Below are 25,648 nucleotides of genomic sequence, written 5' to 3' on the forward strand. Positions count from 1 at the left end.
CAGTACTGCGCCTGCGCGCATCTCTTTCTCTCCTCCTTCCTGGGTGAAACCGGATTTTAGAGCCGCCCGCCAAGCATCCCGCTTTGCGCAGGCGCAGTCAGAGGCGGAGGCCGCGCCCAGGAGCGAGGTGTAGGGGGTGTGGCTAAAGGGCAGAGGAGGCTCTCGCGCTGGGTAAGGGACGTTCGGAAGTGTCAGTTGGGGGCGGGAGGGGGGTCGAGAGGGGGTACGGGGGTGGGTTCAGGGGTCTACAGGGGAAGAGGGGTACAGGGACCAGGTAAAGGAACAGATGAGGTGGCCCGAATGGCCTTAGAGTTCAGGGTCCAGGAGGGTAGACTCGGGTATCTGTAGGAGAGGCGGGGGGGGTGGGGGAGAGGCGGGGGGGGGGGGGAGGCGGGGGATGGGGTGGAGCGAGAACTGAGAACCTGCTAGAGTGCAGGGAAGCAATTGGGAGATGAGGGGGGAGTAAGGGATCGGAATAATTCCTTCAGGAAAAAATCCGATTAGGCTATAGCAAGGGTGATAGGAATCCCAGATTGGGAGAAAATAGGTGAATTCTGGTGGGAGGGTGGGGAGACCTTGAAGAGACCTCTCTTGTGCTCTAGGACTCTGGAAAGAGGAGGGTAGGCGGCAGGAATGGCTGCAAAGGGCATAGTAGAGAGAAACTAAGGAAAGTTGATAGAAGGGTTTGGGTGAGATGTCAGGAAGCTGGTTTTTCTGCCAAGGGATCTAGGCTGTCTGGATTCCCAGGGGACCTGGAGAGTGTCCTGCCCTACACGTGGTCACATTCATCTGGGGCCAAGCCTTGGGCCAGTGCTGTAATAGGGAAGGACCGGGCGTCATGGCTTGGTGGTGTCTGGATGGGCTTCCTGGAGGCCTTGCTGAGCCATGGAGAGAACTCTGGAGATTGGGCTCACAGCCCCTGCACTGCATACCTCCTTCCTCACCTCCGACCAGGAACGGCAGAGACTGTAGGAACTTAAGGAGGAGGGTAAAGGCTCTGCCCAGAATTCTAAGAGTATGAGTAAAGACTAAGAGCTCTTTCTCAACCTGTCTCAGTTAATTCCCTCTACCTGATGGTTATTGCCATAGTTCTATCAAGAGCCAGGTTGGGTCAAGCAAGTGATCTTTGGGTATTTCCTACTTGGGAAGTTACTAAAGGATTATGATTTTGTTATTGTAGGGCTTTCTCTTTGGAAGGTGGCCTGAAAATTGATCTGGGGTGTCCTTGTTTCTCCTGTTGTCCAGGAAAACATAGATGACTGGACACAGAATCTAGAGACTTCAAGTGATGTGGAGATGTTTCGACCTTCAGGTCAGTGGGACCAGGCAAGGGGACTGATGATTGTCTCTCCCTCGGAAACTGACCATTTTTGTCATTGTGTGTGATTCCTCAGGTTCCACTGGGCTGATTCCCCCATCCCACTTCCAAGCTCGTCCCCTTCCAACTCTATCAAGAATGGCTCCCACCTGGGTCTCAGACATTCCCCTGGTCCAACCCCCAGCCCATCAAGATGTCTCAGAGAAGCGGCCAGACCAGAGACCTCAAATGATAATGTGGGAACAGGATGTTTCTGGCAATGTGCAGGAGCCAGGGCGGAGAGGCAGGTAGGGATTCATTGTTGCTCTTTCCTTGGGTTTTCTTGCCAGTGAGCCGCCTTTTTTTTTTTTTTTTTTTTTTTAATGTTTATTTTTGAGAGAGAGAGAGAGACAGAGAGAGAGAGAGCACAAGCGGGGGAGGGGCAGAGAGAGAGGGAGACAGAATCCGAAGCAGGCTCCAGGCTCTGAGAGGTCAGCACAGAGCCCAACGTGGGGCTCCAGCTCATGAACCTCGAGATCATGACCTGAGCCAAAGTTGGATGTTCAACCGCCTAAGCCACCCAGGCGCCCCTCTGCTGACCCTTCTTCACTGAAATAGATTCCTTACCCTGTTGCAGCCCTTAGTTCCATAATTTGTGCATTTTTGTATAAGCAGTTACTGGAGCTTATAATGCATAAATAACAAGGCAATGTGCTGGATGGGGATAGCAAAAATGAATGAGATACTGATATCAATGAACTAAAAATCCTAAGGGAAGAGGTAGATTGACCAACAACCGACGGTAGGTAATGAGCATAATGTGAGGCAAGACAAAGAAGTGCAAAGTAGGAGTATAGATAGACTGTACTATGGTAGTATGCATTTATTCTGATGGAGTGCTTGCCATTAGAGCCGGACACGCTATTTGTCGATGTTATGTCTGTAAAAATTCTGATTCTTGTTCTTGATGTTTCATGTGTGTCTTTTCCCAAATGTACTGGAATGTCATTCTGACATTTTGCTCTGGAGTGGGATTGCAGGTGGGTCCACCTTGGACCCTGTCCAAGAGGAAGGAGCATGATGACAAAAGAGGAACACTGGAGTGGGGGTCAGGAGACAGAGACTGCTGCTAGTTTGGCTACCAACTAGGGTCCTTTGGCCAGTCACTTAATGTCTCTAGGCTATAGATCCCTGCCAGTTTGTTTGTTTGTTTATTTGTTTTTAATGTTTATTGATTTTTGAGAGAGAGAGAGGAATGTGTGTGCAAGCTAGAGAGGGGCAGAGAGAGAGGGAGACAGAAAATCCAAAGCAGACTCTGCGTTGTCAGTGCAAAGCCCAACATGGGGCTCGAATCCACAAACCATGAGATCATGACCTGAGCTGCAGTCGGACACTCAACCGACTGAACCACTCAGGTGCCCCGATCCCCGTCATTTTGAAAGAAAAATCCTGTGGTTCTGGGCCTCAGTGAAGGAGTTGCATCAAGAGCCATGTTAACATAAGCTGGTTTAAACTTTACAAGATACCAGTAGACTATGTAATTTATCGATGTGCTATCAACTCTTCATATGGTATATCTAACGCTCAATAAATGCTTTTAACTAATGCCTGGTCTCACTCTATTGATACTGGAAGCCATGACCTCTCTTCCTCTGAAACTTCCTCAAACTTTTCCTTGCCCTTAAATCAGAATTCAGAAATCTCTGGGTGTCTTCCAGCCTCTCCATTTCAAAATGTGTGGCCTGATGATGTGTGCATTTGATGTTTAATGCATCTGCCTGTACATAGCTCTCTCAACAGAGGTCATATTCCATGATCTCAGCTAGCCTTTAGGTCCTGTGAGCCCTGATAGTGGACCTAATCTGCTTAGTAGGGGCATGATAAATGACAACAGTGATGGAAGTGCAGATATCCCCATGGCCCAACTTCATCCCCCTCATCTCCACACACAGGGCAGAGGGACCCTCTTCTGTCTCCGTTTGTCCCCTTGGCCACCCTCCCAGCACCAGAGACAGGTCTCACTTGTGCTAACCTGTCTTTGAAGGTCTGTGGAGCTAGAGGGGTCACAGGCCTTGAGCCAGCAGGCTGAGCTGATCTCTCGGCAGCTGCGAGAGCTGCGGCGACTTGAGGAGGAGGTCCGGGTCCTGCGGGAGACTTCGTTGCAGCAGAAGATGAGGCTGGAGGCCCAGGCCATGGAGCTGGAGGCTCTGGCTCGGGCGGAGAAGGCTGGCCGAGCTGAGGCTGAGGGCCTGCGTGCTGCCTTGGCTGGGGCTGAGGTTGTCCGGAAGAACCTGGAAGAGGGGAGCCAGCGGGACCTGGAGGAGGTTAAGAGGCTGCACCAAGAGCAGGTGAATGTGGGGATGAGAAGGGTTCAGCTTCACAATGGTGAATGGGGCAAAAGCTTCCCAGCAAACAGCAGTTTTCGCAGATCAGGCCCTGTGAGCAGTGGAGTGATGAGATGTTCGGTGAGGGCGAGAGAGCAGATGATCTGGAAAGAGGGATTTGGCTGTTTTGGTCTTTATCCAGATTTCACTTTTCCCCCCAAGACTCAGGTGACCTCCACCACCTGAAGCCCTCCTTCCCCTTCCACTAGGAGGTAGTTTGTCTTTCTACTTCACTCCAGGTAACCACTTCGTGTGGGAGCATTGTGGGGGTGGTGAGGAGGGTGGGAGAGAGGTCTTAAGGTGGACTGGGGAGGGGAGATAATTCAGTCAGCAAGCCTTGCTCAGTGTTTACTCTTTGCCATCTCTGAGATAGGAGCTGGGACTCTGGGGAGGGCAAATTAGCCTGAGTCCTTGTGGGTGAGGCTGACAGCCTAGTGGGGGACATGCACATTCAACACCTAATTCAATCCTAATTCATTCTTTGCAACTGGGAGAAATGCCATGCAGGAGAAGGACAAGAGAGCCCTAATATGGTCTGGGGGGTTAGGGAAGACCACCCTAACCAGTAGACATGCTAAGAAATGAAACCATGGGTGAATCTCATTTTTTTTAAACATAATTTATTGTCATCCATTTTTTTTTTTAAGATTTTATTTTTTTAAATAATCTCTACACCCATCATGGGGCTTGAATTTATAACCCCAAGACTAAGAGTCACATGGTCTACCTACTAAGCCAGCCAGGCGCCCCTGGGTGAATTCCTTCATAACCTCAGATTGGGGAAGGCTTTTCTACCTATGAATCCAAATCCAGAGCCATTAAAAGACTGATACATTGGCTTTGTAATATTAAATTTAGAAATGACAAAACTAAAGATTATATACAGTTCATATCACAGGAAAAGGCTAATGTCCCTCATATGCCTAGAAATTGACAAGGGAAGGGTAGCAATCTAGCCAGAAAATGGACAAAGGAGATAGTTCAAAGAAAAATATAAATAGCTTTTAGATTTATGAAGAATGCTTCATGATAAGAAATTGTCATTTGTGCTAAATAGGAGTTGGCTGGTTAGCTGGCACATGGGGAGGTGATGGGAGCTGGGCAACATTGGTAGCATGGGGGATATGAGGAGGCCAGAGGGGCTTGAGTGCTGGAGATAAGAGAGGCCCTGGATGGTGTGTGGACAGTGAGGCCTCGGGGCCTGTTCAGAACTTTGTACTTTACCTTGAGAGCAATGCACAACTGTTGAAAAGTTTTCAATAGGGAAATGACATGATCAGATTTGTATTTTATGTCTAAAAAGACCAGTTTTATGGGGCACCTGGCTGGCTCATTTGGTAGAGCGTGCGACTCTTGATCTTGGGGTTGTGACTTTAAACCCTAGGTCCAGTGTAGAGCGTACTTAAAAATAAATAAAATAAGAAGACCAGCTTTGTGATTTAAGTCCAAAATGATCACTTCATGGTATGGACATAGGGCTGGAGGGGGCAGAGTCCTCCCTTCCTAGAGCTGCCTTTCCAACAGGGTGTGGCAGAGAGCTGTGTGGAAGCAAGATCATTCCAGATGATGAATAGGTGGTAGGATGGAGTGGGTGGTAGGGGGCCTAGGGAGGCCTTCTGAGCAGGTGACATCGCCCGAGGTCTGAAGAGTTGGGGGAAGCCAAGCCTCAGGCAGACTCCGCTGTGGGAAAGAGCTGGTTTGTTAGTGCGGAAGGGAGGGCATTGTGGCTGGAGCAGAGTGGGCAGTGGAGAGCGGTAGAAGCTGAGCTCAGAGAAGTGGGCAGAGGCCACGGTAGGTCAGGCTTCACAGGCTGAGGGCAGAAGATGGGTTTTGTTGTCTGTGCCATGATAAGCCCCTGAAGGCTTTTTTGTTTTTTATGTTTATTTTTGAGACAGAGACAGACAGAGCGTGAGTAGGGGAGGGGCAGAGAAAAGGAGACAAAATCTGAAGCAGGCTCCAGGCTCTCAGCACCAAGCTGGACATAGGGCTCGAACCCAGGAACCATGAGATAATGACTTGAACTTAAGTCAGCTGCTTAACTGACTGAGCTACCCAGGCATTCCAAGCCACCAAAAGCTTTCAAAGACTGGTCAGGAGTGTGTTGCTGTTGTACAAGCCAGAGATGAGGGTGGCTTGCTAAGGTTAGTGGCGGTGGAGACAGAAGTGAAGGGGGGAGACTGGCAGGAACTGCTGATGGATTGGAAGGTAGATGGAGGACAATGAGGACTGTCTCCATTTTGCCATATGCAGTTGGGTGATTTGCTGGGTTGTTGTCTAAGGTCACAGAAGGTAGGGGTGAAGGGACAGGGCCTGAGCAGGAGCGGATTTGCCAAGTCCAGATGTAGTGAGCTGGCTCCTGCTGTGCCCTCTCTTCTCTCCACAGCTCTCCTCTTTGACGCAGGCTCATCAGGAGGCTCTTTCTAGTTTGAGCAGCAAAGCTGAGGGCTTGGAGAAATCTCTGAATAGTCTGGAAACCAGGAGGGCAGGGGAAGCCAAGGAGCTGGCTGTGGCCCAGAAGGAGGCTGAGCTGCTGCAGAAGCAGCTGAGGTAAAGGGGGGGTGGACTTAAGGGGGACCTGGTGGTTGGTGGGTGTGGTGGGTCTCCAGGGTGCCTCACCGATTGCTGCCTTATTCCAACCTCAACCCTAGCAAGGCCCAAGAAGATTTGGAAGCACAGGTGACCTTGGTTGAGAATTTAAGGAGATATGTGGGGGAGCAAGTCCCTCCTGAGGTTCAAAGCCAGACCTGGGAATCAGAGCGACAGGAGCTTCTAGAAACTGTGCAAGTGAGTGAGTACAGGGTGCCTCTGTGTGGGGGCTGGGCGTGGGGTGGGAGGGCTCAGGGATCAGATCCTGGGACGGGAGTGGCCCCCTGAAGAAGAGCACAGTGCCCAGGAGCGAAGGCAGTGCTGTCGAGGGGCAGCGTGCTGCCTGCTGCATGAGGGCCTGTGTGGAGGTTCTACAGAGGCGGTGGCTCTCGCCCTCCCTCTCCCATACGCAGCACTTGCAGGAGGACCGGGATGGCCTGCACAACACAATGGAGCTGCTGCAGGTGCGTGTGCAAAGCCTCATGCACATCCTTGCCATGCAGGAGGAGGAGCTGGCCAGGAAGGTAGGCCCCTGGTGGCTCTCTGTGTGTGGGAGGCGTTCGCATGCTGCCAGAACCTCCTGGGATCTTCTTTTCTGTGAACACTTCTTGCTGTGACTCTTGCTGCTTGGTCGGGCCAGACAAAACAAAACGACACCCCACCCCCTTCCTCTGCCCCCGCCAGGAACCCACACTTCCACCCTTCCTCCACCCCGCAGGTTCAACCTTCAGATTCCCTGGAGCCTGAATTCACTAGGAAGTGCCAGTCCCTGCTGAAGCGCTGGCGCGACAAAGTGTTTGCCCTCATGGTACAGCTGAAGGCCCAGGAGCTGGAGCACAGAGGATGCGTGGAGCAGCTGAAGGGACAGGTTGCTTGACTCTCGCTCTCTTTCTCTCCATATTCCCCTTCCCCCCCGCCCCCAACCCCTGGCTCCTTACATGAGGGATGCTACTTGTCCAGCAAAGATTTATTGAGTGGCTACCATGTGCTGGGAACATAGCCCTGAACAGAGACAAGTACTACTGTCAGAGAGCTTGCATTCTGGAGCAGGGACCCACAACAGGCAAGCACACAATTAGATGATGTCAAGGAATTATGTGTGCTTTAAAGAAAAATGTAAAAGATAAGTGACGGAAAGAGACCATGGCGTCAGCCGGCTTTAGGTAGGATGGTCAGGAATGGCTTTTCGGAGGAGGTGACGATGCCCAAGGATGGCGGCGTGGGCAGTGGCAGTGAGTCTTTGTGGGTATGTCACAGGTGGTTCCTCAAGGGGTGGGGGGGCACATGGAACATGCTTCTGAAAGGAAACCTGGACTCAGACTCTATTCTCAGGAACCCAGGCTCATCTCCCTGCATGATGTTCTCCCGGAGACTTTGGCACCAGCCCCTTCATTCCCAGTGCCCCCCTCCAGCTTTCCGCTCCAGCTGTGCCCTGTCCCGCATCCTCTCCTCCCACAGGTGGCAGAGCTCCAGGAAAGAGTTGTGGCCCAGAGCAAGGAGCAGGCCATCCTGCAGCGCTCCCTGCAGGACAAGGCCGCAGAGGTGGAGGTGGAGCGGATGGGCGCCAAGGTCTGTGTCTGAGACAGGCGGAGCTGAGGGAAGTCAGGGATGTCCCCGGAGTTGGGAGGGGACCCCTCTTTTCACTGTATCCTTCCCAGGCCCTGCAGATAGAGCTGAACCGAGCCCAGGAGGCCCAGCGCCGGAGGCAGCAGCACACGGCCACAGCTGAGGAGCAGCTGAAGCTTGTGGCCAATTCTGTCAGCAGGTATCTGGGGTGGAGGGTGGGTGGAGTAGCATTTCTGCTTCCCCAGCTTCCTGGGCACCTTGGAGGTTAAGAGTTTCAGGCAAGAGGGGCTGGAGAGCTGGCCATTGGAGGATGCAGGGCTAGAGGTGTGTAGCCCTGGAAAAGTCCCTGTGCTGGTTTTCCCCTGGGGCAGCCTGCTCCACATTCATCAAGGGTCACTTGTTATGATTCCCGTGCACGTTTGGCTGGAGGCGAGACTGTGCTTCCTCCTGTAGTTCAGTTCCCCTGGGAGGATCTCCACCTTCAGAGTTGTTCGAGGATGGAGAGTGTGGATACTCCATCTTTCTTTCTTTAAAATTTTATGCCCTGTTTAGTTCGAACCACGTTTTAGTCTATTTTATTTTATTTACTTATTTATTTTTTAATTTTTAACATTTATTTATTTTTGAGAGAGAGAGAGAGAGAGGAGCAGAGAGAGAGAGGGAGGGAGACACAGAATTCGAAGCAGGCTCCAGGCTCTCAGTTGCGGATGCGGGGCTTGAACCCACAAACTGTGGGATCATGACCTGAGTGGAAGTCAGGCACTTAACTGACTGAGCCACCCAGGTGCCCCTCTATTTATTTTAAAGCTGCACACCTACTGGCTTATTTGATATTCCATCTGAAATGTATGCCAGTTTCCTTTTCAATCAATTGCAAGTCTGGGTCTCTCATACCAACTTCCTAGGATTTTGCTTCTTGACTCTTGTTTTATAACCTTTAGAAAGACCTCTAAAGGAGAAACATACTTTCTTTGTGTGGGTAACAGCCCCTCCTCAGCTTTGGACTTTGGGATACTGAGGTGGCCCTCACAGTGCTCCTGGCACGGTGCCTGGCTTGTCATCTACACTCTGTAAATGTTTACCATTACCATGAGGCTGTTCTGAATGGATCACGTAAGAATATTGGTGTAGCAAAATTGTGGTGCCGGAAAGGTCCTTGCCCAACATCACCTTCTATTGGATTTGTACCTGGAGGACTAATTTCACTTAAAAATTATGAAAAACTTCCACTTTGCACGGGATTGGAGAGACTAGTTATAACGAACCACCCCAGATTCAACTCCCTGCATGGGCCTCCTGTCCCCAGGAGAGCGGGAAGGTATGCTGTACACAGGGTTTTACTTTGGCATCAGGACATCACTGAAATGGTTGTTGCTAATGATTGGTTGCCAAAAAGTCCACGAGGCTTAAAACAACCCCGCTCAGATTATTGCCAGGTTTGTTAGATAGTCTCTAGATGGCCTGGAGACCTTGTCAGAAAATGGCTTTAAGGGGCACGTGGATGGCTCAGTTGGTTAAGCATCCGACTCTTGGTTTCTGCTCAGGTCATGATCTCACGGTTGAGTTCGAGCCTCGCATCAAGCTCTCCACTGACAGTGCGGAGCTTCCTTGGGATTCTCTTTCCCTCTCTCTCTCTGCCCCCACTCCCCCCAATAAAGTAAATAAAAACTTGAAAAAAATGGCTTTAATAAGAGCCACAGGAGGTGTTGGAAGCATCTGCTCACACCATTTTTTAGATAACTGATCTCTGCTGTGCTGCTAGGGATATAACTGTCAGCCTTTGTCATTCATTTATTTTCCAATTGGTACAGACTTGGACTCTCCTGGGGTATTCCACCCCTGCCCTGAGATGCAGGTCCTCCTCCCAGCGGGGGCTGTGTAGGCTTCTCAGCTTTCATGCACCACGCTGGTCCTGCTTTGGGCACAGCCAGCTGATAAAGCACGGGTATCTGGCCTTCACTGGTATCAAGGAATTGTTGGAGAGAATAGCTTTGATCTCTAATGCATACCAGTGATCATAACTAGGTTATGAGAAATAAACCTTGCAGGTTGCTTGAAAAGATACACAGTCAGGTAATGCTTTCTTGGGGTGAGGGCCCCTTAGAAAACTGATGGAAGTTATGTACTCTGTTTCTTAGGAAAAGTGCACCTAAATGCTGTATACCCAGATGTGGCATACAATACCAGATTACCAAAGCCAGGAGACATGTTCAGGCGCCTGCAGGCAAAAAAGTCCAAATCAGCTAGAGATGAGCCAGCTTTATGGCACTCGTTGTAGCCTGTGTGAATCATTTGTACTGAACTCTACTGTGTATATGGGCTCTGGGTCCAGATGAGGTATGTGACCCCATGAAGCTCATTCTTGCTCATCACTGCAAGGCTCTTGTTAAAGACACCGATTGTGAGGACCCAAATGAGAGCCTTACTGTAGGTTTGGGGACCAAGCATAGCTTATGAGAAAGGGGATCATTTTTTTTAATGTTTATTTATTTATTTGGAGAGAGAGAGTGTTGAGCAGTGGAGAGGGGCAGAGAGAGGGAGAGAGAGAGAGGATCCCAAGCAGGGCTCCGCATTGTCAGCGCAGAGCCCCATGAGAGGCTTGAACTCACGAACCGCAAAATCATGACCTGAGCCGAGATCAAGAGTCGGACACATAACCAACTGAGCCACCCAGGCGCGCACCCCTCAACTGGATCATTTTTATCTAACACACACCAAAGGACTTAGGCTCTCGGGTTTTCTTCCTTATTTGGCTGAGGAGCTCAGGCGTGACTGGCGGGACAAAGAGTTGGTGCTCCAGCCCTGGCTTCAGCTTCTCTTTTCCCTGCTATGTTCTGCCCTTCCCTGCTCCCCACATGTTAAGCAGTAGAGGATAGAAGTTGTCCCTAGAGGTCACATCAAGTCCTTTTGGGAATGAGGTGGGGTTGAAGTGTCGCTAACCTCATGTCTTCCTCAGCTTCCAGACCTGGCTCCAGAGCACCGTGGCTGACATGGAACGGGCCACCACACGGCTTCCCAGCCTCAGCAGCCGAGTCAGCTATGCCGTCCGCAGAGTCCACACCATTCGGGGTAGGTAGGGCAACTGCCAGACCCACTGTAGCCGTCTTCCCCCATCTTTTTCATCCCACAACTGTCCCCCTGCCTACATGCCACCAGCCCCTGAATCTCTTCCCCTTACTCCCCTCTTCCCTTTTCTCCTCCTCGAACTCCTCTCTGTTGTTCTCTGCCTTTTCTCCTCCAGGCCTGATGGCTCGAAAACTGGCCCTTGTTCAGCTGCGCCAGGAGAGGTGAAGTTTAGGGCACTTTGAGGTGGATGGGAAGGAGTTAAGGTGTTGTTTGCTGGGACCCCAAACAATGAGGACTGAGGAGGGATGGGGGCTTAGGGATCAGGCTGGGTGATTTCCCCTCTTTCTCTTCCCTGCCCCAGCTGCCCCCAACCCCCACTGGCCACAGATGTGAGCCTTGAGTTGGAGCAGCTGCGGGAAGAACGGAACCGCCTGGACACAGAACTGCAGCTGAGTGCCCATATCATCCAGCGGGAGGTGGGCCAGGCCCGGGAGCAAGGTACTCTTGGTCCTGGAGTCCTTGGGCTGAAGCACAGGCCTGAATTGGGTGCCTTGTGGGTGGAGAGGAGGGAAGAGCTGGGGCCTGGCAAGGGGAGGCCTGTGAGTGCCGCCTCTTCCCAGGGGAGGCGGAGCGGCAGCAGCTGAGCAAGGTCGCCCAGCAGCTGGAGCAGGAGCTGCAGCGGACCCAGGAGTCCCTGGCTAGTGTGGGGCTGCAGCTGGAAGCAGCTCGCCAGGGCCAGCAGGAGAGCACACAGGAGGCTGCCAGTCTCCGACAGGAACTGACCCAGCAGCAGGAGATCTATGGGCAAGGTGTGCCGGAGGGGAAATGGGTTTACCCTGGAGGACTGGGGGGAGCAGAGAACCAAGGCTACCCCTGTCACACCCCATTTGCACCTCCCCACCCCCCCAGCTCTGCAAGAGAAGGTGGCTGAAGTGGAAACTAGGCTTCGGGAGCAGCTCTTAGAAACAGAGAGGAGATTGAATGAGGCTCGGAGGGAGCATGGCAAGGCAGGTGAGATTTGCTGGGATGCACATGGGCTTCTGGGGAGATTCAGGAAGTGTTGGACGTAGGTTTTTTAAAAGCTGTTTTGGTAGTATGCAAATAATGAAGTTATCAAGAAATGGCACAAATTCTCAGGTGGTGAGCACACTCAGGTAGCCAGTGCGCGTATCAAGCACTGGCATGTGACCAGCCCCGAGCCTCCTAAGCCCCTCCCAGCCACTCTCCTTCACAAAGGCAACACCCATCCCAACCTCATACCAACAGTTACCCCCAATTTTTTTTTTCCCCATAACACAATATGCATTTATTCTCTCACAGCCCTGGAAGCGAGAAGCTAGAATTCTGAACTCAAGATGCACACAGGGTTGGTGCACACAGAGCCTAGAGGCTCTAAGGGACAATCTGTTTTATGATCCTCTCCTGCCTTGTGGCAGTTGCTGGCAGTCTTTGGTGTGTAGGCACATCATTCCATTCTCTGTCTCCATCTTTACATGGTGTTCTTTCCTGTGTGTGTCTACCCCCAACATTTTTTTTTCAAGTGTTTTATTTATTTTTTTTGCAAATTTTTTTTGTTTTTTTATGTTTATTTATTTTTCAGAGAGACATAGCTCGAGTGGAGGAGGGATGGGGGTGGGGTGTGGAGAGAAAGAGAGAGAATCCCCAGCAAGCTCCAAGCTGGCAGTGCAGAGCCTGAGACAGGGCTCAAACTCAATGAAACTGTGAGATCATGACCTGAGCCAAAACTAAGAGTTGGACGCTTAACTGACTAAGCCACCCAGGAGCCCCTCAAAGATTTTGTTTTTAAGTACTCCGCACCTAACATGGGGCTTGAACTCAAAAACCCAAGATCAAGAGTCATGCTCTACCTACTAAGCCAGCCAGGAGCCTCCCCCCAACTTTTTATTAGGAAAAAGTTCAAATACCTACACAAGTTATGAGTCATGTAATGCCCACTTGTATACCTCTAACTAGATGTTAACAGTTAATTAATCTTTTTCAATTAAAAAAATGTTTATTTTGAGAGACAGCAGGGGAGGAACTGAGAGAGAGGGAGAGAGAGAATCCCAAGAAGGCTCCATGCTCATCAAGGAGCCAAACGTGTGGCTTCATCTCACTGCTATAAGATCACAACTTGAGCCGATATCAAGAGTTGGATGCTTAGCTAACTGAGCCACCTAGGTACCCCAAGATTTTATTTTTTAGGTAACCTCTACACCCAATGTGGGGCTTGAACCGATCATCAAGAGTCACACGTTCCGCCACCTGAGCCAGCCAGGTGCCCAGCAGTTCCTAATCGTTTGCTACATTTGCTCTATCCATATATACACATACACTGATACATGCATATTTTGGGGAATCATTTAAAATAAGTTACAAACATTATGACCATTCAGCTGCATCTCCTACAAGGAGGAAAATTTCCTACATAACCTCAATATGATTGTCACATTAAGAACATTAATTGCACAAAATCTAATATCCAGTTCATATTCAGATTTCTCCTAAGTTCAGGGATGGGGAAGGTACTTTGGGTTCACAGGACCATAGGGTCGTGGAGCATTAGCCACCAGACCAAAGAGACAGTCCTAGAGCATAAATGGCTTCCCTGAGCCATAGAGCTGGGGGCCCGGTGTTCCTGCCCATCATTCTAGTACTGTTCTCATGGTGCCTCTTTGCCTCTGGGCTGCCCCACACCTGTGCCCTCTGTGCCCTGGCTTCCACATAGTGGTCTCCCTGCGCCAGATGCAGCGCAAAGCCACCCGGGAAAAGGAACGGAACCAGGAGCTCAGGCGCCTGCAAGATGAGGCCCGGAAGGAGGAGGGGCTGCGGCTGACCCAACGCCTGCAGGAGCTAGAAAGGGACAAGAACCTTATGCTGGTAGGGGATGGCAGAGACCAGGGCCCTTCTTGAGCTGGTGGGGGAGCAGAGGTGTAGAAGAAGGAGGCTCGGCTCTGTCTGGGCTCCGTGGCGTTTAACCCTCTCCTTCCCAGGCCACCTTGCAGCAGGAGGGTCTCCTCTCCCGTTACAAGCAGCAGCGACTGTTGGCAGTTCTTCCTTCCCTGCTGGATAAGGGGAAATCTATGGAGTCCGGCCCCAGGGCCCCAGGGTCTTCAGCACGTGTGCCTCCAGCAGTAGCACCCACCAGCAGAGAGTCCATAAAAGGTAATGGTCGATGTAGGAAGGGACACATGAGGGGGACTTTAGCAATCTTTCCTCCAGGCACTCTTTTTTTTTTAAAAAAAAATTTTTTTTTCAACGTTTATTTTATTTTTGGGACAGAGAGAGACAGAGCATGAACGGGGGAGGGGCAGAGAGAGAGGGAGACACAGAATCGGAAACAGGCTCCAGGCTCTGAGCCATCAGCCCAGAGCCCGATGCGGGGCTCGAACTCACGGACCGCGAGATCGTGACCGACTGCGCCACCCAGGCGCCCCTCCTCCAGGCACTCTTAATGCATGAGCATTGTTCTCCATGACCCTTGGAGGCCCAACAACCTCTCTTATCCATGCCTGTCTTGGGCCAGAGAACCCTCTCCCTCATAACTCTCCCATCCGATGCCCTGTTCTCTGCGCGGTAGTTGCAACAGCCTTCTCTTGGTGGGCTCCTATCCCTTGGGGTCTTCTTTCCCAGGATCGCTCTCTGTCCTGCTTGATGATCTGCAGGGCCTGAGTGAGGCCATCTCCAAAGAGGAAGCTGTTTCTCAAGGAGACAACCAGAACTATCCTCCTCCAGTCTGCCTCTGAGCAGTGGGCACTCTGAGCAGCTGGGGGCTCAAGGTGGGCGGGGAGGATCTTGGAGAAGTGGGGTGGGGTAGGGAGGTCAGCCAGCTGCCCTCATGGACACGAGCTACCAAGATGTCTGTGAATTCTTCTATGGCACAATAAAGATGAATACAGTAGGAGCCATGTTGTCTCTGGGAATGGAAGGGAATTCTCCCAGCAGCCATCGCTTTCCAGAAAATGTGAGGAGTCCCACACAGCTATTTCTCTAGGTGGTGCCTTTTTCAAAACCCCTTTTCCTGGGCTGCTTGGGAAGTTTTTTGAGAAGCTCCAGGTTTTCTTTATTCTCAACTTTTTTTTTTTTAATTTTTTAATGTTTATTTATTTTTGAGAGAGGGAGACAGAGTGCAAGTGGGGGAGGGGCAGAGAGAGAGAGGGAGACACAGAATCGGAAGCAGGCTCCAGGCTCAGAGCTGTCAGCACAGACCCCGATGTGGGGCTTGAACTCATGGACCGTGAAATCATGACCTGAGCCTAAGTCAGACGCTTAACCGACTGAGCCACCCAGGCGCCCCTCAACTTTTGTTTTAAAATTCTTTACCTCTTGGGGTGCCTGGGTGGCTCAGTCGGTTTAGCGTCTGACACTTGGTTTCGGCTCAGGTCATGATCTCACAGTTTCTGAGTTCGAGCCCCACTTCAGCCTCTCTACTGTCAGCACAGAGCCTGCTTCAGATCCTCTGTCCCTCTCTCTCTCTCTGCCCCTCCCCCACTTGCACTCTCTCTAGAAAAAGAAAAAAAAAACCCAACTCTTTACCTCTGGAAGATAATCACTGTCAGGAATGAGGAATATAAGACATCACTCATTTGACAGGAATCTCAGAGCTAAGGCGGTGTCCTTGTTCAGAGGCATTCAGAGGCTGCAGTGGTGGCTTGACGGGTGGGTCCCTGCTCCCACGGCACTGACATCAGGGCAGGGGGGACAGATGATGGACAAGTACCTAAGTGGGCAAAGCAGCATTGCCATGAAGAGAAGACACATACAGTGATGTGATAGAACCTGACTGGGGAGAGACGGCTAGATGAGGGGACAAGAAAGGCCTTGAGGGGGAGATGTGTGGAGACCTTTGCTGCGGAAAGCAAGCAGAGGAGCCACACCGGCAGCACTCCAGAAGAGTCCTGCGGAGGACAGACAAGCACAGAGGCCGAGTGGGAAGGGAGGACCTGGTAGAGGGGATTTTATCTAAGTAGGAAGCCCTTGGAGTAATTTAAAGCTGGGAAGCAGCCACACAATTAGGCTGATTTTGTTGTTGTTGTTGTTGATGTTTAATTTTGAGAAAGAGCATGAACGGGGTGGAGGGACAGAGAGAGAGGAGGACAGAGGATCCAAATCGGGGTCCTTGCTGACAGCAGCAAGCCTGATGTGGGACTTGAACTCACGAACCAGGAGATCATGACCTGAGCCAAAGTCAGACATTCAACCCAGGAGCCCCTAGGGTGACATTTTTAAGAGTTAGTTTGGCTGGCTGTGGAGGATGGGGTTTCGGTGCGGGGAGGGATGAAGAGTGGGGGCTAGGAGGGTACTGGGGGCTGGGGAGAGATGGGCTCCAGAATGGGGAGGTGGGTTGGGCTTGGCTTGGGGAGTGTGGGGGGGAAGGAGCAGAATGAAGGGTTCAAAGTGACACCACTGTCCCTCACTAGGAGGCAGCAGATGAGGTGGGGAATAGCCTGGGGAGGAAGGGTGTTCTGTTTGGAAGGCTTTCTGAGAAGCTCACTAGACCTTCAGACCAGAGGAGGCTTTCCTGAGGAAGAGGTTCTAAGGGGGTCTCTGAGAAACTTCGACAAGACTTGGACCAAGGCTTAAAGTTCCCAGGCAGTGGGGGGCCACAGAGAGCTGGCACCAAGGACCAGGGAAGCAGTCACAGGGGCCGGTGAGCAGGGTTCCAGAGAGAGGAGAAAGAGGCTGAGATGACTGGGGAAGCAGAGGCAGGTCCCTCCTAAGCCTCTGGGCTGTGACTGATGGAGCCTGCTCTGGGGTGGGGAGAAGGAGTCAGAATGTCCTCATACTTCTCACCTGTCATCACCCCAGTTGGCTTCTGGATGAAATTCTTCAGATGTCACTGCTTGGGAGGCCCCCTGGGTGTCTGATGAAGGCACATGCTGGAAAGCAGTCTAGAGGGGAGTGGAAGTTCCAAGGGTAAAACTGAGTCCCAAGGGGGAGGCTTGGGGTGCTGGCTGAGACCATCCCAGCTGCATCCTGTGTGTTTAAACAGGAGCAACTCTCCCTGCTCCTCCCCGAGCGTCCTGCCTCCCAGCCCCTGTAATTATACTGCTTCCCCACGCAAGGCTTGCTCCCATTCCTTGGCTTCCAATGGCTCCAAGGGATGAAAGGTAGAAGTCCCTGTGATTACGGAGTTGAGAGCTGGGTATTGATTGCTTCAGGGTGTGTAGGGAGGAGGATGTGAAAACAAGGGTGGGGTGACCAAGGTCTAGATCATTGATAGAGCTGGGGTGGCTGGGTCCCAAAATGAGGGGGGGGGACTAAAATGAGGGACGCCACCGTCAGAGGTTACACATCAGCCATGGCCTTCCAAACGGGTTTGACCAGTTAGGTTCTGATGGGATTCCTTGTGTCACTGGGCTGGCCCCTCCCCAGAGATTGGACACCTCCTCTCCCGCCTCCCCTATAAAGTCTCTTGGGGTTCCCAGGCACCTAGACTCAGCCCACCCCCAACTTTGGGGGCCAGGAGATAGCCATGATGTTCAACTGGAAGCTACTGGGGATCCTGGTCCTTTACCTGTATGCCGTAGGTAAGCCAGGAGTGCAACCTGGGTTGTTGGAAGATGGTCAAGTGAGGTGAGGGTGAATTAGATGCATAGGGATGGAGGAGATTCTGGGTATTCACGTGAGGAGAAGAGTTAAGAGGTTGAAGGTGATGTAGCTCAATGTTTTTACTGGTTCAGGTGTAGGTCCATGTGGCAATTTCAATCAGAATCCAGTTGTATAGGCAAGTATTCTTCACAGCTGAGGACTGTGTGAAAGAGGGTGGGTGTCACTGCAGAGGCTGGGATCTGGGTGCCACATGGGCCCAAGGTGTAAATGGCTTTGGAGGTACAGACCAGCACAGAGACCGTGCTATTGGGGGTCCCAGCCAGGGTGGATGGAGCTTATATCAGGTCCTGTCAATTTAAAGTTGGTCAAGTTAGGGGTGCTTGAGTGGCTTAGTCAGCTGGGTGTCCGACTCTTGATTTCAGCTCAGGTCATGATCTTATGGTTCATGAGATTGAGCCCTGCACTGGGCTCAGCACTGAGTGTAGAGCTTACTTAAGATTTTCTCTCTCTCAAAAAAAAAAGTTGGTCAAGTTAATGATACCAGATAGGGTTCTTATGTCATTTTAAGATCAAAGATACACTGTAAATGTGTAAAGTTTCTTTGAGAGTTACTTTTTAAAAATTTATTTTCTTTTTCTTTTTTAATTTTTTAAAAAATGTTTATTTTTGAGAGAGCACAAGCCAGGGCAGAGAGGAGCTGAAGCAGGCTCCGTGCTGACAGCAGAGAGCCCGATTTGGGCCTTGAACTTGCAAGTCATGAGATCATGACCTGAGCCAAAGTTGGATGCTCAACTGACTAAACCACCCAGGTGCCCTCCCCCCTTTTTAAAGTTTATTTATTTTGAGAGAGAGAGAGAGAGAGCAGGGAGGGGCAGAGAGAGGGAGAGAAAGAGAGAATCCCAAGCAGGCTCTGCACTGTCAGTGGAGAGCCTGATGCAGGGCTCAAAGGCACCAACCCTGAGATCATGACTGGAACCGAAATCAAGAGTCGGATGTTCAACCGACTGAGCCACCTAGGCACCCGAGTGAGTTAACTTTTGAGATGTGTTTGTGGTGTCAGCTCAGGGTGTGGTCTATCTCAGAGATGCTATGCCTTCTGAGTCTCTAGCTGGGGGAGGAGGGATCTGGCCCTCATCACCTTTTACCTTTCTCCTTCCACCTCCACAGGCATCTCAGGCAACGGAGACCACCCCTCTCACCCACCCACAGAGGCTGGAGAAGAGGATGGGTCCCCAACATTGCCTCAGGGCCCCCCAATCCCTGGTGACCCTTGGCCAGGGGCACCCCCTCTCTTTGAGGACCCTCCACCTCCTGGCCCCAGTCGTCCCTGGAGAGACCTGCCTGAATCTGGAGTCTGGCCTCCTGAGCCCCCAAGAACCGATCCCCCTCAACCTCCCCGGCCTGATGATCCCTGGCCAGCAGGACCCCAGCCTCCAGAACACCCCTGGCCACCTGCTCCTGAAGTGGACCATGGATCTCAAGAGGAGCCAGATCTTGACCCACCCCGGGAAGAATACAGATAGAGGGATTCCCCAGAGGCATCTCAGTGCCCTCCAAGCCCATCTCAACCCTTCTGATTCCCCTTCAGTTCTCCCCAATTTATCCTCCATTTCTTTCCTCATTCTTTCAATTAATTCTGAATTCTCAGTATTTCCTGTCCACTTTTGAGTTCCGCCCACATTTCCCCACCAGTTTTCTCTGACAACTGAAGCATACACCCCTACCTCATGTCCAGTCCTCCCCCAGTACTTGCTTCCCAACTTCCTCTTTCCCACTCCTGCCCCACACTGTTTTCTGCTGCCGCCTGGTGGCCTACAGCTGCAAACTATCAGGAGACCAAAACGGCGCTTCCATGAAATGGAAAAATAAAAACCATGTTTTCTTAATTTTGAATCTAGGCTGCTTCTTTGCCAATGATTAGGTCTTTGAATATTGAGATGCCTTCCTCAGAGCACAAACGTACAGAGATCTGGAAGTAATATGAGTTCCTGGCTTGCCCATAATTATGCATAAGGATGTGGAACTCAGCAGAAGGAAGTTGGAAATGTAACTATCAGAATTACAAGGGCATTCAGACCCACATTTCTCCCATTCTGGAACCCCTATTTTGGAGAATGAGAAACCAAGTTACGTCTCTTTTTAATAGCTCATGGCTTGCACACCCCTGGCTGAACATGAAAACTTTCCCAGGGGTATGTGGGCAGGACTAAGTTCTAAGGGGATCAATTTCCAGAAGTATATGTACCCCTTCCAAAAATGAATCTGCCTGATGACTGTACCATGTTTTCGTTTTCCACTGGTGTCCGATAACAAACCACCCTTCTCCCTCTGGACAGAGAAAAGCCAAGCTCTCTTGCTCACCTTGAACTGGAGGAGAGTGCTCTTCCTAAAGCTAGCAAACAAAAATCAGTGGGGAATAGAAACTTAGCAAACAAAAATCAGTGGGGAATAGAAACCAGCCCTTTCCATCTCATTAAGAGATGCATCTTTTTTTAAAATTTTTTTTTAACACTTATTCATTTTTGAGACAGAGAGAGACAGAGCATGAACGGGGGAAGGTCAGAGAGAGAGGGAGACCAGAATCCGAAACAGGCTCCAGGCTCTGAGCTGTCAGCACAGAGCCCGATGCGGGGCTCGAACTCACAGACCGCGAGATCATGACCTGAGCCGAAGTCGGACGTCCAACCGACTGAGCCACCCAGGCGCCCCAAGAGATGCATCTTAAATAAAAGCTTATTCTGTTTAATCATCGTCAATATTTGTAGTTTTGACCGTGTCTTGTAATAATTGTAGTTATAAACCCACTGCAGCATAACTGTTCGTAACACAGTCTTATGGTCACAGAAAATAAATTTCAATTTATATACATATTTTTGTTACAGAGATATATGAAAAGACTTCCCCCCAAATACAATAAAATACAAAAAAAGCAATACAATGAAAATATATTTCATTAGGATAAAACTAGGAAGAGTGGAATGGAAAAAGCTAAACAAAAATAAGTTTAAATTTGCTGACTGGTTAAAAGGCTTGCTCACTTATTAAAAGGGTGCTGTAGATATGAAAATGTTACAGCATTTCATCTGAATACAGTTTTTTTTTTTTAATGTTTTTATTTATTTTTGAGACAGAGAGAAACAGAGCATGAGCTGGGGAGGGGCAGAGAGAGAGGGAGACACAGAATCTGAAGCAGGCTCCAGGCTCCGAGCTGTCAGCGCAGAGCCTGACTCGGGGCTCAAACTCATAGACTGTGAGATCATGACCTGAGCTGAAGTTGGACGCTTAACCGACTGAGCCACCCTGGCGCCCCCATCTGAATATAGTTTGAAAGAGTGATGTGATTTTTAACAGGTAAGTATATACAATTCCCTGGAAAGTATACCCTTTACAATATTCAAACTTATGATTAAAAATGTTAACTGTTCACTTAAAAACGTGTAAAGCATACATAATTTTTAAAAACTTCGTTAAGGGAGTGTTTACGCTGGAAAGTTAAAAAGGCAGGAGCCAAGGGATCTCAATTGCCTAATGTCAATCAAGTGGCTTACCAGGGTTGGGCACTGAAGAGGGGCTAAAAGAAATTGTGCATGACCTTAAAATTCACACTTGAGATCAAATTTGTTTACACAGCAACCCCCCCGCCCCCCATCAAAACCGGTATGTGACCAGTTTGGGAAAAAAACCAAAAAACCAAAAAAACCCACCTAATTTTAGTTTAGAAAGAATCCTAGAACACGTAATAATTGTAGGGGTGAGCCTAGAATTTAATAGTTTCCAGTGTGGACTAGGTTCACGAGATTCAGTCATTATCTTATACCTTAATATGTCCATCAATGCCAGGTGCCATGGGGGAATATAGAAAATAAAAACAAACAGTTCCCACTCTCCGGAAGCTTAAAATTAAGCCGGGAAAGAAAGGATTTGTATGAAAAGTTAAATAACAATGTGACAGACAGGATGCGAGTAACTAAATAATTATATGAGTAAGCACCAAATAGCCTCGCCAATAAACGCCGTGAGTCCAGAAGGGAGTCACGGGGAGCTGGAATAGTCAGAGGAGGCTTCCTGGAAGAAGGCACGCGCGCGCGGGGGAAGGGCAGGTCGCCGGGCTGCGGGCCGGGCTGGGGAGAATGTGGGTAGGGGCGGCTCCAGCGAAGGCGCAGGCGCAAACTTATCTGACGCCCAAGCCCTGCAGGACCCGCCCCTGCTCACTGGTGCTCTGCCGGTCCCCGCCTCCTGCCTTTTTGGTGCCGCTCCCAGTGTCTGGAAAGGGCTTCCTGTCTCCAGCGGGTGGTATTTCTCTTTAATGACGCCGCGCCCCACTCACCTGCGCCCCCTCCCCTGCGCTACCGCGGTCTGCGGCTCAACAGTGCGTGGAACAAAACTCAGAGGGCAAGGATTTATTTCCGCCTGCCCTCCGCTCCTAGGCCTCGAGCTTCTTGGGGGCAGAGACGGCCCTGCACATTTCTGTGGGATCGCTTTACCATTTTGGTGCCTGTGCCTCCCAGTGTGCTGTCACTCTCAGCAGCCTCGCCTAGGGCTCCCACCGCTGGGACACTGGCGTGCTGGAAGAACCTGTGTTTCTCCCTCGCATCCTCGCTGCCCCCACCTCTCTCCCAACCTTTGAAGGATGACCGATAAATGTGGGGGTATCGACACGCCAGCCCTTTGAGCTCGGTTGCCTTTCATGACACGTTGCTTGGGCTCCTTCGCACTAACCCACTCCTCCTCCTTCCTCCTCCACCCTCACCTTAAAAAAAAAAAAAAAAAAAAAGTCCTCTTGAATCTTTGTCTCAGGATCTACTTCTGGACATCCCAGCCTGGGTCGCAGAGTATGGTTTGCTGCAAACCACTGCGACTACTTATGACTTCATGTGCTGTATGAGCACTGTTGCCAAATGCTCTGCAGATTAAGCTCTCACCTAATTTGCACAGTAACCGCATCCTTACCACCGTTTTGGATCCAGAGAGGTACTGTGACTCATACAAGAAAAGACAAATGGCAAAACTGGGATTTGAACTCAGGTCTATCTACTAAGCCAATGTCTCCGATTTTTTTCTTTTTTTCAGGTTTTTATCATTTATTTATTTATTTTGAGAGTGCGAGAGAGCGAGGAAGGGGCAGAGAGAAAGGGAGAGAGAGAATCCCAAGCAGGCTCCACACTGTCAGCGCAGAGTCCAATGTGGGGGAAGGCTCAAACCCATAAACTGAGATCATGACCCGAGCCAAGATCAAGAGTCTGGTGCCCAACCGACTGAGCCACCCAGGTGCCCCTCCAATGTCTCTGATTTTAACCACTATATTTCCCCATCCCTTTATTTATTATCTGTGTAGCCCTGACACTGAATATAGTGCCTAGGTCTTCATGGACACTTAATAGGTTATATTAGGGTTCCCCAGAGAAACAGAACCAATAGAGTATATATGGAGGTTTATTATAGGAATTGGCTCAAGATTGTGGAGGCTGAGAATTCCCACAGTCTGCCATCTACAAGTGGGAAAACCAGGAAAGCCAGTGAAGTAATTCCAAAGGCCTGAGAACCAGGAGTGCTGATGATGTCCAAGGACAGGAGAAGGTGGAGATGCCAGCTCACACAAGGAGCAAATTCACCCCTCTTCCTGTTTCTTACATTCAGGCCTCACAGAATGGATGATGCCCACCCACACTAGCGGCAGCAAGCTTCTTCCCTTAGTTCAACATTCCCATGCTAATCTCTTCCAAGAAACACCTTCACAGATGCACCCAGGAACAATGTTTTACCAGCTATCTGGGCATCCCTTAGCTCAGTCAAGCTGACACATAAAATTAACCATTGCATACATGTTTCATGAATGGCCGAATTCATTAATAAATGGCAAGTTTGGGCAACAGGGAGTAGACTGAAATGGTTAGAGTGAAGGGCTTAGCACCTGGAAAAGAGGGGGTTATTGCTGGACAGGTAGGTGGGGGGGAAATAGGGAAGCCAGGCTTGGGAGTTTATATCTGAAAGTGTTTCTCCTCTGGGGCACCTGGGTGGTTCAGTTGGTTAAGCGTCCGACTCTTTGTTTTGATTCAGGTCATGATGTCACAGTTCATGGGTTCCAGCCCCACGTAGGGGGGGTACAATCCTGTACAGTACAGTACAATCCTGTACTGCCTTAGGATTGATTCTCTCTCTCCCTCTCTCTCTCTGCACACACACACACACACACACACACTCTTTCTCTCTCTCTCTCTCAAAATAAATAAAGAAAGAAAGAAAGAAAGAAAGAATCATGTTTAAAGTGTTTTTCCTCCGATAGAATTGTGTCCAGTGGTGGGGAGGCTCACATGCATGACTGGGTGTTCTGTGGCAGGGTTATATGGGATGGAAGGGAAGCAGTCTAGAACCCTCAAACTGACCAGTAGCAATCCCCCAAGCCAGATGAAGTTCGTTGGAAAAGAAAGAGAAAATAATTTAAAAAAAATTTTTTTTAAACTTAATTTATTTATTTTGAGAGAGAGAGAGAGAGAGCACACAAGCAGGGAAGGAACAGAGAGAGAGAGGGAGAGAGAGAATCCCAAGTAGGCTCTGCACTGTCAGTGCGGAGCTTGAACTCATGAACTGTGAGAACCTGAGCCAAAATCCAGAGTTAGTTGCTCAACCAAATGAGCCATCCAGGAGCCCCAAGAAAATAATTCTTAAAGGAGAGAGAAAGTGAGGGAAAAGTCCTTGGTGTAGCCCAGGCAGTTGTCTAGGACTCTACATCATGCTGTCTTACTTAATTTCCACATTATTATGGTTTTCATGTCTTCCTCCCCTTGTAATGTATGAGTTTCTTGAGGGCAGAGACCGTGCCTTGTCTGTGTTTGTATGCCTTCTTTCCTAGTACATGACCCAGAAGGTATTCAATAAGGCAAATTATTAGCCCTGCTTCACAGATGAGGAAACTACTCTGAGAGAGGTAACTCATCTAAGACATCACCCAAGTGCCAAAGTCAAGATGATGCAGGACTGCTTGCTCCAAACCAGTTCTTCCCCGTTTGACACAATAGGTGGGTGAGTGGGAGGGAAAAGGGGGAGGCATGAGGTAATTGGAGATTTTAATACCTATTAATAGGCAGCAGGTATTGACACCCAAACTTGGTGTGTTTATCAGTTGAAAAGGAGACTGAGTGGGACTGGAGGGTATGGAGCATTAACACAGGGGAACCCATTGTGCCAGCTTATCCATTCACTGCTTCTTCCCATCTACTTTGGCTGACCTCAGCTAGGAGTGAATGCAGTGGGGACAGTATTGCATCTTATGTCAACAAGGAGTCATAGAATCAAATAATACAATAGGATCATGGATTTAGAGAACAATAGCTCAGTACCTTGGACTGGTAGGCAGTCCATAAATGCTTGGTCAATGAAAGAAAAGAATCTAGAACTTGTATCATGGTATACTCTAATTATAGAAGCTGAGTTAACTTGGGAAGGCATCAGGCACAGCCCTCAGCCTTTGGGCAGGCCAGTGATGTCTTTGGACTAGACAGAAGAGATGGTTGTCTGCTCTTCTTTGAAGATCTCTGGGCAGGGAAACTCCAAACCACTCATTTGTTCATCCATTTGCCCAAATGACAATCGTTTATTGAGCATCCACTGCGTGGGGTGCTAGGCCATGGTAACAATCCCAGGAAGCAGTTTCAGTCCTCCCTGCCCTTAAGGAGCTCTGTCCGGGGAAGAAACAAACATGTCAATCATGGCAATAAAATGTGATAAAAGTTAAACCACAGAGGGCATTCCCCTGAAGAGGGGAATTCCTAACTCATCTGCTAATTTCTTGTTTCAAATACATTTGAAAACTTGCTTTGGTATAAATTTAAGCTCTCTTACTGTGTATTTTCTCCCTCTAATCTTCAATTAAGTGCCCCACTGGGTGCCCAGCGCTAGCTCAAAAAACTTGTTGAATTTAACCAAATCCACCTTCCAAGCTATTCACCTCTCCCCCGCCCCCCCCGCCCCCCTCCCCCCCCATATCCTCAAATATCCTTAGCCTTCCTTTTGGCAGCTTAATCTCAACTCCTGTGATGGGGAAGACAGGATAGCATAGTGGTGACAGCATCAGACTGTGATCCAGATATTTGTCCCTACTCTGTTATCTATTCTCTGTATGACCTTGGGATGTGACTTTAGGCAATTTCTTAATTTCTAAATTTCCACCCAGTGCAGACAGCCTAATTCCTGTGTGTGG

At 49.9% G+C, this 25,648-nt stretch overlaps 1 protein-coding gene across 10 annotated transcripts; it reads left to right on the forward strand.

The window, feature by feature from the left end:
- Window positions 1–132: 132 nt before the first annotated feature.
- LOC124528553 (psoriasis susceptibility 1 candidate gene 2 protein homolog) lies at window positions 133–19,322 on the forward strand. 10 transcript variants are annotated; one of them, XM_047102218.1, is made up of 19 exons: window positions 725–988; window positions 1,246–1,312; window positions 1,395–1,605; window positions 3,342–3,645; window positions 6,065–6,228; window positions 6,330–6,465; window positions 6,681–6,791; window positions 6,986–7,135; window positions 7,726–7,836; window positions 7,926–8,032; window positions 10,790–10,902; window positions 11,075–11,120; window positions 11,261–11,397; window positions 11,520–11,708; window positions 11,809–11,910; window positions 13,628–13,779; window positions 13,893–14,064; window positions 14,533–14,678; window positions 18,619–18,704. In XM_047102218.1, exons 1-18 carry the CDS (start codon window positions 839–841, stop codon window positions 14,643–14,645), a joined length of 2,535 nt encoding a protein of 844 aa, XP_046958174.1. In that variant the 5' UTR covers window positions 725–838; the 3' UTR covers window positions 14,646–14,678; window positions 18,619–18,704. The 10 variants fall into 10 exon arrangements, 9 of the variants coding, with proteins under 9 accessions (XP_046958173.1, XP_046958175.1, XP_046958178.1 ...); XM_047102217.1 differs by lacking the exons at window positions 725–988; window positions 14,533–14,678 and adding an exon at window positions 133–171 and having other exon boundaries at window positions 18,619–19,322; XM_047102219.1 differs by lacking the exon at window positions 14,533–14,678 and having other exon boundaries at window positions 608–988; window positions 18,619–19,322.
- The last annotated feature ends 6,326 nt before the right edge of the window (window positions 19,323–25,648 follow it).

Source organism: Lynx rufus, unplaced genomic scaffold (genome assembly GCF_022079265.1).
Source record: "Lynx rufus isolate CCGP_SWC_20201006 ecotype Redwood Valley unplaced genomic scaffold, mLynRuf1.p SCAF_6, whole genome shotgun sequence".
Taxonomy (NCBI): Eukaryota; Metazoa; Chordata; class Mammalia; order Carnivora; family Felidae; genus Lynx; species Lynx rufus.